Here is a 12,718-nt window from a genome sequence, read left to right as displayed (position 1 = left end):
AGGAAATTCTTTAGTGGTGGTTGGCTCCAACAGAAATGGCTTCATGCCCAGCCAAAGACAAAACCCTCTCCTCTTTCTGTACTCACCAGTAAACAGGTGTACTACCACATGATTTCCTATACAGTAACTGTAGCCATGATGGAAGTGGGGAGTTATAGCAAGATACTGTTTATAGAAAAATACTTTGGGTGTATTTAGTACAGTGGTGCCTCGCAAGACGAAAAGAATCCGTTCCGCGATTCTCTTTGTCTAGCGGTTTTTTTGTCTTGCGAAGCAAGCCCACTGACGGCTTAGCAGATTAGCGCTATTAGCGGCTTAGCGGCTTTTAGTGGCTTATCAGCTTAGCGGATAAGCGGCTTAGAAAAAGGGGGGGAAAGGGGAAAAAAGTCGGAAAAACTCAAGACATTTCGTCTTGCGAAGCAAGCCCATAGGGAAATTCGTTTTGCGAAGCGCCTCCAAAACGGAAAACCCTTTCATCTAGCGGGTTTTTCGTCTTGCGAGGCATTCGTCTTGCAGGGCACCACTGTACTAAGGTATCTTATAGCATTTGTAGAAGCTTACCCATTGCAATCCATTTTCATCCTTACACTTACTTAGCACAAGGATAGAACACCAACCAGGCTCGTGTAGAGCTTGTTTGAGGCCTGGGGCAGGAGTCTTGCTAGAATAAAAAAAGCTGGTCCCAGAGCAAGTGTACCTGGCTGCCCCACCTCTGCAAGTATCTGGCACCAACTGCACTGGGACAGCCTTAACACAGTTGCTCTGATGCTTACTAAACACAGACAACAAAGCTAACACTTACTTGGAGCTGAAAGACTATGTGGTTCAGCATTCTACCTCTTAGGCTCAGAGGGCTACCACAGGAAATGAAAAAGACTGAATTCTACACTGGTCCATTGCTTGCAACTGTAGATAAAATTCTGACTAGCTTTTCGTAGCACTGAGATGGCAGAGAGTACAATGTCATGTTTAGTTAGTAATACAGAGGCTGAGATGGTGCGACTTCTAGCTCAATGGATAAATGCAAAACTGCTTTGGGGGAATTCTCTTGTCCGAGGAGTTCAGGAACCACGATAATGTACAGGAGAAAGCCACATTGTGAATACACAAGTATACAGACTACAGTAGCTTGCAGTGGCCAGGATTGAAGGAGTTACCATACTGTGTCTGTGAATCTGTAGTTGAAGACAAGAAGCAGCACATTTATCACACTAAATAATGATATTGCATTTTTATTGCTGCTTTTATTTTGTATATTCTAACTGTACTGCAATTCTATTTGCAAAACAATGAAATGAAATATGTAATAAATAACAGCAGCAATAAAAATACACTGAAATATCCTACAGCATCTGGCATAGCATATTAATAATTGCAACAACATAAAGCAGTGTTCCAAAACATCCAGCAATTTTCAAGGTCTGTCTGTCTGTCTCTGTCTCTGTCTCTCTCTCTCTCTCTCTCTGTGTGTGTGTGTGTGTGTGTGAGTGAGTGTGTGTGTGTGTGTGTGTGTGTGTGTGTGAGAGAGAGAGAGAGAGAGAGAGAGAGAGAGAATGAATTTAGGACCCACCGCATATACCAGAACCAGACAGCAGCACACAAGTGTCTGTACTTTTTGGAAAAAAGTCTGTTTAACAGAGATAAAAATTGGGTGTGTTTGTACATTTGAAAGCAGCAAGCCCTTTCTATTCTGAAAAAGAGTGGTCATCTACCGGTAGTTCCAGTTACAGACACTAACAATCTCTGAAGATCAACAACTCATTCTGATGTAGCATCAAGCCAGATCTCTACCAGTGCTTGCAGTTCATGTAATATAAAGGACCAACTTACATATAATACTGAAAAACACAGCCCTTGAAATTAAATGTCTTCTCTCTCTTCTACTATTAACAGGCCAGGACGGGGGTCGGGAGAAAAAAGGAGCAGAAAAGAAGGGGAAAATGCATTTTCATTTTTATTAAAAGAAAAAAAGGTGGAGGGGACTGCAAGAAGATTCAACCTTTCCTCCCGCACTATGATAGTCCCAGGTGAAAGCTGCCACTGGCCTTCATAGCAGCGTAGAGGCAATTTAATAGGGACCACAATGGGGGAGGAAATGGTTAACCCACCCACAGTCCTAATGAAGACTGGAAAAAAAATGAAACATGGAACTTCAAGTGATACAATTAGCATCCTGTTCAAGGCACCGGCAGGAGTTCCACCGCCTTCAAGGGTCTCACCCACATCTGTAGGAAAAGTTAAATATTAACAAAGAAAAGGTGTACAATCTTTCTTAGGGCAACTATGCGCCCCCTCACCTGCAAGATCCAATATTTCAAACTAGTTTTATTTGCTTTTATTGTATAAGTGCTGTACACAAGATATTGTAAAAATCAAAGTTCATCCCCCACAACCTAATATTTACTGTACAGGCAAGCCTGTGTTCACTCATTTCAGGCTCAGTTTACGTGCTAAGCTAGCACTGAATATCTACAATTAGCACAGAGCACTTTGGGGGGGAACCACGTCATACCACAAACAAAAGCAGAATTTGTGAATTAAATAATCGTTTTCTTTAAACAACCACTGTGTTCTAGCTACAGCCAGGCCTCTCGAAGACTGATACTACCACCGAAGATCACGCTGCAGCAACAAAGGAGGCTCCAAGTGTTGCGAAAGCTCATGAAGGCAGAAACCAATCACCTGAAACATAAAGGAAAGCAAATCAGGAATCAAAGGGGAAAATTAGTTCTCATCAGTGGCCAACTGCGTTCTATAAAGCAGGGTTAGCCAATGTAGTGCTCTGCATATTGTTTTGCAACACATCTCTCATCAGCCCCAGCCAGTGTAGCTAATGGTCAAGAGATTACAGGAGTTGTAGTACAAAACATTGAGAGGACACCACTTTGGCTATGCCTGCTGCAAGGCTTCAGCTATTCTGTGGCAGCCCCAGTGAAGAGCTCTCTCCAATCTCCTTTTATCCAATTTTACCAACTACAAGGAACCGTTCCACAATTATATTTGCAAAACATGAAGCTTACACAGGTTTCTGGCCACCCAGGCATTAGCTACTACCCTGCCTCCCATTTTTATTTAGCAAAGCAGCTCATAATGGGTCCACCATTTGCATGCATAGAATGTGAACCATACAAAGATGTTAAACAGGAAGCACTTGAGCAAGGGCTCTTGTAGCTTTCCCCAGCCTGCTTGGCCAGGGCTTGCTGCCATTCCACATCTCTCATTCTGCTACTCAGAAATCAAGGTTCTCAGCCAGGTAGTCAAAGGAAGCCCACCTAAAAGAAATTACAATGTGGAAGAGTTCTGCTGAGAACAGCATCGCTATCCAAAAATGTATGGTGCTCACAGCAGCCTAAAGGCCCCCAAAGTATCTCACATATCAATATATGCAATCTCTTGGCTGTGTCAGGAGGTGGCAACAAGTAAATGTAAACAATAGCAAGGGTCCTTCAATGTTAAGAGGACAGTGGTCAGTGGTAGAGCAGATGGTCCCAGGCATCTCCAGGTAGGTCTGGGAGAAACCATAATCTGAAACCCGAGAGTACCTCTGGCAGTCAAGGTAGACAATACTGAGCTAATGGGGCCAGTGGTCTAACAGTGCAGTGTAGCATGTTGAACATGAAAATAAGCATAGTGAAAGCAGTGAGTTTTCTGGCAGGGAAAACAATGAACTCATATTGCCCATAATGGGCCCTTCATTTCCAAGAGCAACAAGCCATCATATACAGGGATCCACCATGAGATGAGACCAAAAGCAAATAGCTAGAAAAGGACATGTTCCTGTAGGAGAATATTCTCTCCAGTCGCCTGCTATGCTCCAATTTGCAGTTTGCCTTACATCTGGGTTCTGACATGTTATTTGTGTCAGCGGTGGTCACTGGTGCTCATTTGGACTGGCGGGGTGGAGAGACAGGGAGACCAACAGTAGATGAAGCCAGAGCCAATGAGACAGGGGACCAGCTGGTTCTCGTTTGCCCCCCCCCCCCATCACTCTCCCTGCCGAATTAACAAATGGCAAAACAGAGTGAGGAGGAACCTGACAGCCAGGGCTACCCCACTGGGTGGTTTTAAGGAGACAGGCAGTCGCCTGACTGAGATGAGATTGGTGGGACAGTACCCCATTCAAACTAATACCGTCTCCACTGTATGTAAGAGTTCACTTGAAATAATAATAATAATAATAATAATAATAATAATAATAATTAATACCCCACCCATCTGGCTGGGTTTCCCCAACCACTCTACATGACATGCTCTTCCCCCACTCCTCCAAATACTTATCTACCTGCTCTCTGTCAATGCCCAAAACTTACTCCATCTTGGCATCTAAGTGGTTTGCCATGTCTTTGTCTACATAGCGGCAGAAGAGAAAAAGGAGGTTGCTGGGGAGGTGAAATGGCTCTACCATCGATGCTTTGGGTACCTGAGACAGCTCCCTAGCAACAAGGAGCACTATATCCACCCTAAGGGGAAGAAAAGGGAAGAGGGGGAGGAGAGAAAAAAAAGGACGGAGATGGTTAAGAGGCTTGGTGTCTGCAGACACAAATTACTTGGGACTACCCTGCCCAACAGATGCCACCTCACCATTTTTCAAAGTCTCCGTTGCGGGGGTTCAGGGGCATTCCGGAGGAGAGACATCTCTCCCCGTGACTCAGCAGAAGGTATAGAAGTGAGATGGCAAACTTGGAGAGGCAAGGAGAGAAGAGGGCACAGCATGAAATGTTAGCAAGGGAACAGCAGCAATAGAACCCACCTCACTCAATGCCAACCTCGAGGTTAAGGTGGCATAAAACCACACCGATACTGGCAAATACTAAGGTAATTTTAAAGTCTCCCCTCCCACCCCGTTTGTCGCTCTCCCACAAAATTCTGCCAGGACCCCCAGGAAAGTTTCAAAGCCCTGTCCCCAAACTTACCTTGTTCCCAAACACCATAGCAAGCGATTGCTGGACAGACTCTGGCTGCAATCTGCTTAGCTCCTGTAAGAGGTCTATCATCTCACTGAAGGTCAACTGCTCAATGACATCACAGAGAGGACCGTAGAGAATGGGCAGAGACTACCAAGTCCACAGAACATGGAAGGAGTAAATTGAAAGGATAAATGTTAATATCAAGCTTGCTTGTCCTTTAAGAGTTAATAAACCTAATCTATGGGATAGAGAACTCTTAACACCAAAGGAAGTAGTGTTAAGAGTTATAGGTCTTTATTTCTATAAACTGAGCCTGTTAAGAGAAATGAAGTTTCTACAGGATGGGCTTGATAAATTTAACCCAAACCCTTACAACCTATCAAGCAAGGGTTACTGGCTACTCTCTGAAAAATTCTGCAGTCTGACTCTCAGCCTAACAGGATTCAAGCAACATTTTCGGTTCATTCAGTAAAGACACAGCCCATCTTACACATTTCAGCTTCCACAAAGCTGTGCACATATTTCAGTTTTCTGGCGGCTTGGGGCAAGGCTTCACTGCCCTACTTGGGTCTGGTTATGCAAGAAAATCTGGTGTAAATTAAATTGTGCAAGCAATGCAGTTTAGCTCCCCCCACAACCCAATTTAAATGTCTTATTTTAGTGCAAGCTCTTTTTGTACCCCAAAAGTCAATTTATAATTGGAGCCTCATAACAAGGTCATCAATGATGCAGATGGTTTTAGGGAGAAGTGGAACACACAGGACGGATACCTCATCCATCATGTCCTTCTGAAGGAGAAACGGTAGGTGCTGGGTGATGCTGACAAGGACCTGCTTGGCCTGCTCCTGCGACAAGTGTGGCAACAGACGGGCCACCAGCCTCCTGCCTTTTCCCACAAGCAGGATCTGAAAGAACTCATCTTTGGCTTCCCTGGAAGGAAAAGACCAGCTGGTCCACACATGTATCTCACTGCTAAAGCACCATGAGAGTCTAGAAAGGGGCCTAAAACATACCCAATGTGTAAACATAAAGGCCCATGGTTATGTTCTACCTAGTGCTGCCTGGACTTCAGACCTGGCTGTTTAACAGAACAGAACATCTCCTGGCTCTTTCTTCTTGTGCATTGAACACTTTCCCTTTAAGGAAGATTTCTTGGGGGCAAGTGGTTTTTCCACCTGGCCTGGTTTAGTTCTAGTTGTTTTTCTGTTTTCCATGCCTGACTGGATTATATTTCCATTTGGCTTGTTGTTGACTGCTTTATGGGGAGGGCAGCCTTCTTTTCTCCTAATTAGCTCAGTCAGGGAAGTAAGCAGGCCCAAACATTCCAAGAGGAAATTTTTGATTAGCTCAAGTTCTTTGCTTATCTGTGTTGAGTATTCTTTCAGCAGATCTTTACACAGCCCTATACATCTCCTGGCTCTTCCGCTAGAGAGGGAGGATGGTATGAACCAGTAGAAATTGTCAGCGGCCTGATAACCTAAGTAGACAGCTGGCCTGATGGAAAGAGGTGGGCCCACAGACACGTGGCCAGAATAATCATCGTCTTCTTCATCCTAACACCCATCTCATGTACCATCACTGCCACAAACATTCCCCCTGGACTCACTTTTCCGAATTCTGCTCTCCGATTCTTAGGGCTTGATAGATATGTCCCAGCTCATGCGCAAATTTCTCACAGAAGTGGAGGTGCTCCTCCTCTGGCACCTGCTCCAGTTTCCGCTGACCATCTTCTATATCCAGCAGCTGCAGGTACATCTGTTTCAGGAACACACCAACAAGATCCATAAAACCACCGCCTTTGACAGGGCAGCTCTTTAGCCAACTACCGTATTTTTCGCTCTATAGGACGCATGAGACAATAGGACGCACCTAGTTTGGGGGGGAGGAAACAAGAAAAAAAAAATCTGAATCCCAGAAGCCAGAACAGCAAGAGGGATCTGGCTTCTGGGATCGCCTCTTGCTGTTCTGGCTTCTGGGATAGCCACTGGGATAGCTGGTCTAGCTTCGCGGGGCCATCCAAAAGCCAGAATAGCTAGAGGGAGGGCTGCGCAGTGCTCCCTTTAGCTGGTCTAGCTTTGCATGAAGCCTCCGCAGGGCACGGGGAGCTTTCATCCCCGTGCCCTGCGGAGGCTTCTGGGACAGTCCATGAAGCCTCCGGAGGGCAGCAGGATGAAGGCACCCCGCTGCCCTGCGAAGGCTTTGCGCTGCTAACCCTGAAGCTAGAACAGCGAGACAGAGCGCTGCACAGCGCTCCCTCTCCCTGTTCTGGCTTCTGGCTTCTGACTTAGCCGCGCAGCCTGCATTCGCTCCATAGGACACACTCTCATTTCCCCTTTCTTTTTAGGAGGGAAAAAGTGCGTCTTATAGAGTGAAAAATACGGTATATTTGCTGAGCGTCTAGCTGTACTCTCTAGGTGGTTGCTGTTTCCCCTGTTATCTCCCATCTGCCAATTGTTTGGGGGGGGGGGCAAAGGGAAGGCAGCAGATAGCATTTTCTTACCTAGAGTTCATGGGAACTGTAGAGAAATCCATGCCTCCATTTTCCACGGAGTCTCCTAAACTTGTTTAGGGCCAGCAGTGTCACAAAGCCACAAGTTCAGGAGCATGAATCAACTATTCTCCAAACAGTGGTCAAACCCTTAATTTGGTGCTAGCATTAAGGATCACATGCTCAGGCACCACAGGCATGTACATGTACACCCCGCACCAAGGAATTATGCTTTAGTTAGTTTTCACTTTTGCAATGTAAAATCTTTTGGCAGGGTCACTAGGGGGCAGGTAGCAGTTTTGTCCAGCAACCTGCAAACTGATGTGGCTGGATTACAACTCCCATCAATTAGGCAATTGCAATCTACCACAGTGGTATCTCGGGTTACAAACACCTCGGGTTACAAACACTTCGGGTTACAAACACTTCGGGTTACAGATTCCGCTAACCCAGTAGTAGTACCGGGTTAAGAACTTGCCCCAGGATAAGAAAGGAAATTGTGCGGTGGCGGTGCGGCGGCAGCGGCAGCGGGAAGCCCCATTAGCCATAGCTGTCAACCTTCCCTTTTTTTGCAGGAAATTCCCTTATTCCAGCACCGTTTCCCGCTGCTATCTCGGATTGTTAGATATCCCGTAGACTGTCTCCGGGACAGGTGAGGCTGCTGATCCCTTATTTTCGAGGCTGCTGATCTCTTATTTTTCAAATCTGAAAGTTGACAGCTATGCCATTAGCTAAAGTGGTACCTCAGGTTTCAGGTTAAGAATGGACCTCCGGAACGAATTAAGTTCGTAACCAGAGGTACCACTGTACTTGTGACTGGTTCACACTGTAGGGGCTTTTCTCATATTCTATGACTATTTCATTAACTCAGCCAAATCACTCAGTTCTGGAGGCATGTGCAGAGTTCTAGCTGATCAGAGCTATTTGCTAACAACTCTGCAAGAGTTTCTATGCATCATCATCATCATGACATTGCCTGTGTTGGATACACCACACTAGGAATCTGCTCCACTGGAATGCCATGATCCCGAGTTTCATATTGTCAAGCTCTTTGTTGTGGGGACAAAGGGGGTGGGTATGTGACTGGAGGAAGAAGAGCACACACTGCCTTTCTGAATAGAGATTGATGGAGTTTACTAATATGCTGCTTTTGCACAATAAGCTGTACCCAAAGCAGCTTGCAGCAAACATTCAAATGCATCAAAACATTGAAAATACAAACATACAAAATACAGAACATGTTAGTAAATTCAAATGTCAAAAATAAACAATTCAACAAATGCAGAATATATCAATACAATTCTTGAACTTAATCCGTTCCGGGAGTCCGTTCAACTCCTGAAACCATTTGAAAACCAAGGCGGGGCTTCTGATTGGCTGCAGGAGATACCTGCATTCAAATGGAAGCCGCTGAAGCCACGTTGGACATTCGGCTTCCAAAAAACGTTCGCAAACCAGAACACTTACTTCCGGGTTTGTGGCATTCGGGAGCCGATTTGTTCGACAACTAAGCCGTTCGAGAACCAAGGTACCACTGTATTACCAAACCCCCCCCCCCCAAATCAATGTTTAAATACATAAATATGAAGCCAAACAAGAGTTAATCAACAATAATGCTTCTGGTACTGGCCTTGCCGCACTCCAAGGACACTGGCTTAAAAAACAAACAAACACAGAACTGCCTTCCGAAGCTATCTCAGTGACTCACCTTCTCAATTTCATATAGCACTTGCAGTCGCTGATTACCCACAGCCTTCAGAAGATGGATAAAAAAGGGGAGGGGGAACAGGTGTTAGTTTTCAATAGCAGAGCAACCAGCACCAGCTTGGCATCCCTGGATGCTACATTAACAGCTCAGGGGGCTCTGCAATAAAGTTTCCAGTGGGGCCGTTTCCGTTTACGGAATACAACCAGGCGGCCAGAATTCCACTGGTCAATTAGAAGTGGTGTGAAAAACAGGAGGAAAAAGCCGATAGAATATACCGTCCACCCGCCAGTTAATAACATGCCCTACTTATTAGGGGGTGTGGAACAACCATCCGCTGTGGACCACTGACAGGTGAACAGGGCCGCCCAACCATAAATCATCTTGTGTCACGTGTCAGGCGGTTCAAGCAGCAGCTGCAGAGAAGATTCTTCCTTTGCATCCCCAACTTGAATTCTGGTGACAACTGCAAATGAAGAACCTTCCTTCAACTTTCCCATGCCCAACATTCATGGGACTCCAAGGCCCAGGAAATCAGGCATGGTTAGCCCAAATGGCCTGGCGAGACAAGGCCCATGGGTTGGAAGGTCCCACTGATGATATATACGCAAGAGACTTCATGTCCACACGCAGCAAATCAGTGGAGTCAAGTCCCAGCTTCTGGCAAGCCAGAGGCAACAGGACGGGTGCATTACCTGTTCCAGTGGGATGTTGTGCACGGCATCAATAGCCCTGCGGGGACTGTAGCACGTAGACACTGCCACTTGGCCCAGGGAGCCTGGTATCCGCACCACTAGAAGGAGGAAACCATTGTCAGGAAGTGCCTAGCATCCCTAACATCTAGGGAAGAGCCTCTTTTCTGCAGAGCGCTTACCAGATTCGTATGCCTCCACTTTCTGGATATACGGTGTCACTAGCTTGGGGACTTCAGTCTTGCACCCTCCAAGAAGCCCCTTCTCTGCCTGTTTGCGCTCCAGCTTGCGATAATATTCCTGGGGGGTGGGGAGGACAGGACAGCTCAGTACCAAAAGCAGTGGAAGCACACAGCACTTCTGTTGCTCCCCACTCACCCCAACTCCAACTTCCAAAACTGTCAAGACGGCAATTCTCCCCGAGCCATCCTCGACAGACAGTGATTAACGTGCGCCTTTTGAACTATAGTTCTCCGTTTCCTGGGCGAACCTAACGGGGCCCAAGGGAAGAAGCTCCACCACGGTGTGGAGAACATGGTTGTCTGAATGCAGCCCATCATAGGAGAGCAGGTCTGCAGTTGCAAGAGACAGAACTGACCCAGACCCAAGCCTTGTGACTGGAAGGCTATGCCCACCCTTCTCAAGAGCGGTCTAGGATTCTTGCTTAGGGGTGGGTGAACCTATCAGTGGCAGTTTCTCATTTTTTGCTTTTTAAGTTCAGTTCTCCACATTCTGATATCCTAAAAACAGTTCATCAGCATCAGCATCATCATTATTAATTATTGTCATTTATACCCCAACTTTTTCCCTAATGGGACTCAACGTCTCTAATAAAAGAAGCACTAAAAACATAGAAAAATAAATTTTAAAAACCCCAATAGAATTCAAACTCAATACATATATGAAATCTGTTTAAAACCTACAAATAATAACAATAAAAACAGCATGGCACCACCCTTTTCATTAAAATTAGCCGGTTCCCCAAAGCCTATTGGTACAAGGAGGTCTTCCACCTGTCCGTGGAGGGACAAGTCAGGAGCCAGTCTACCTTCTTCAGGGAGCGAGTTCCAGCATTGTAGTGCTAATTTATCCCAATATACTCCCTTGTATGCAATTACATCCAATACAGTGGTGCCCCGCAAGACGAAAGCCTCGCAAGACGGAAAACCCGCTAGACAAAAGGGTTTTCCGTTTTGGAGGTGCTTCGCAAGACGAAAATGTCTTGCGAGTTCCTGCAGGTTTTTTCCCCCTCACCCCCCCTTTTCTAAGCAGCTAAGCTGCTTATCAGCTGATCCGCTAAGCCCCTAAGCCGCTAATAGCGCTAATCCGCTAAGCCACTAATGGGCTTGCTTTGCAAGATGAAAAAACCGCAAGACGAAGAGACTCACGGAACAGATTCTTTTCATCTTGCGAGGCACCACTGTATATGTATTTTTCACAAAGCAGATTTTCCCCAATACAAAGCATTTCTGTATAATATTTCCAGTAATATGTGAATTTTTACTGCACATATTACACAGGCATATGTATCGTAAACATTACTTGGCTGGAATGGGAAAGTGTGAACAAAGGTCCATATAGTTAAAGCTATGGTTTTCCCAGTAGTGATGTATGGAAGTGAGAGCTGGACCATAAAGAAGGCTGATCGCCAAAGAATTGATGCTTTTGAATTATGGTGCTGGAGGAGACTCTTGAGAGTCCCATGGACTGCAAGAAGATCAAACCTATCCATTCTTAAGGAAATCAGCCCTGAGTGCTCACTGGAAGGACAGATCGTGAAGCTGAGGCTCCAGTACTTTGGCCACCTCATGAGAAGAGAAGACTCCCTGGAAAAGACCCCGATGTTGGGAAAGATTGAGGGCACAAGGAGAAGGGGATGACAGAGGACGAGATGGTTGGACAGTGTTCTCGAAGCTACTAGCATGAGTTTGACCAAACTGTGGGAGGCAGTAGAAGACAGGAGTGCCTGGCGTGCTCTAGTCCATGGGGTCACGAAGAGTCGGACATGACTAAACGACTAAACAACAACACTCACCTGGTAATAATAGTCATCCCTGTGAAGGTTGTCACTCTGAAGCTGCAACATTTGCACCTTTATCACCCACTCTTTTTCTACCGGAGTCATGAGCACAGCATAGGGATCCTCCTTCGGCAGCTGGCGCTTCATACGGGGAATTCTTTAAGAGAAGAAGAAATTCGCTTACAAAAAGGCTTCTGCACTGGTCCATAATACCACCAACGACTTGCTGCGGTCACATACAGTCGTACCTTGGAAGTCAAAAGGAATCTGTTCCGGAAGTCCGTTCGACTTCCAAAACCAAAGCACAGTTTCTGATTGGCTGCAGGAAGCTCCTGCAGCCAATCAGAAGCTCGGTCGGATGTTCGGCTACCAGAAATAGCTCGCAAACCGAAACACTCACTCCCGGGTTTGGGAGCCAAAATGTTTGAGAACTAAGCAGTTTGAAAACCAAGATACGACTGTATTCTTTCTTGTGAACTGCTTTTAAATACGGCTCTGTCGCGCCAGGGCCAGAGGAGTAAGAAAACCTAAACACGCAGCAGAGTTTCCAAAAAATAGACCAGAGGCAATTGTACTTCATTCAGCAGAGCTTTACTGCTGCTGAAGGCAAATGAGAATAAGGGTCACAAATCCAATACAATCAGGATTGGCATAGTTCATAAAAATCCAGTTGCAGCACTTAAAATAAAACTTACAAACTTTATAATAAGACTTAAACCTTAACAGCGTACAGAACAGACCACCAGAACAAAGAGAAAGAGAAAGTGAGAGCCAGGCTCCTCCTGGCCTTATTATTATAGTCTGCATGGCCTTGAAAGAAACATAACAGAACCAGTTTAAACCAGCTATAATCAGCTTCCCAGAGAAATAAACAAAAAATCAGAAACCTTCTCTCTGTTTCTCTCA

The 12,718-nt window shown here is 45.7% G+C and overlaps 1 protein-coding gene across 7 annotated transcripts in view; it reads right to left on the bottom strand.

The window, feature by feature from the left end:
• Window positions 1-2,312: 2,312 nt before the first annotated feature.
• Window positions 2,313-12,718, bottom strand: part of PATL2 (PAT1 homolog 2) — a gene marked incomplete at its 3' end in the record, with an annotated part of 44,513 nt that continues 34,107 nt past the window's right edge. For 5 of the 7 annotated variants that reach the window (XM_079953236.1, XM_079953234.1, XM_079953232.1 and 2 more), the window contains 10 exons: window positions 11,828-11,969; window positions 9,975-10,092; window positions 9,796-9,893; window positions 9,104-9,148; window positions 6,514-6,662; window positions 5,678-5,837; window positions 4,914-5,054; window positions 4,582-4,679; window positions 4,311-4,460; window positions 2,313-2,682 (listed from right to left, as the gene is read on the bottom strand). In XM_079953236.1, the coding sequence (XP_079809362.1) occupies window positions 2,679-2,682; window positions 4,311-4,460; window positions 4,582-4,679; window positions 4,914-5,054; window positions 5,678-5,837; window positions 6,514-6,662; window positions 9,104-9,148; window positions 9,796-9,893; window positions 9,975-10,092; window positions 11,828-11,969 (1,105 nt within the window). Of the gene's footprint in view, window positions 2,683-4,306; window positions 4,461-4,581; window positions 4,680-4,913; window positions 5,055-5,677; window positions 5,838-6,513; window positions 6,663-9,103; window positions 9,149-9,795; window positions 9,894-9,974; window positions 10,093-11,827; window positions 11,970-12,718 lie in introns of those variants that run through there. The other 2 variants (XM_079953235.1, XM_079953233.1) reach the window with 2 other exon arrangements.

Source organism: Podarcis cretensis, assembly GCF_951804945.1.
Source record: "Podarcis cretensis genome assembly, chromosome: 14".
NCBI lineage: Eukaryota > Metazoa > Chordata > Lepidosauria > Squamata > Lacertidae > Podarcis > Podarcis cretensis.
This window is presented reverse-complemented; position numbering and strand designations above follow the sequence as displayed.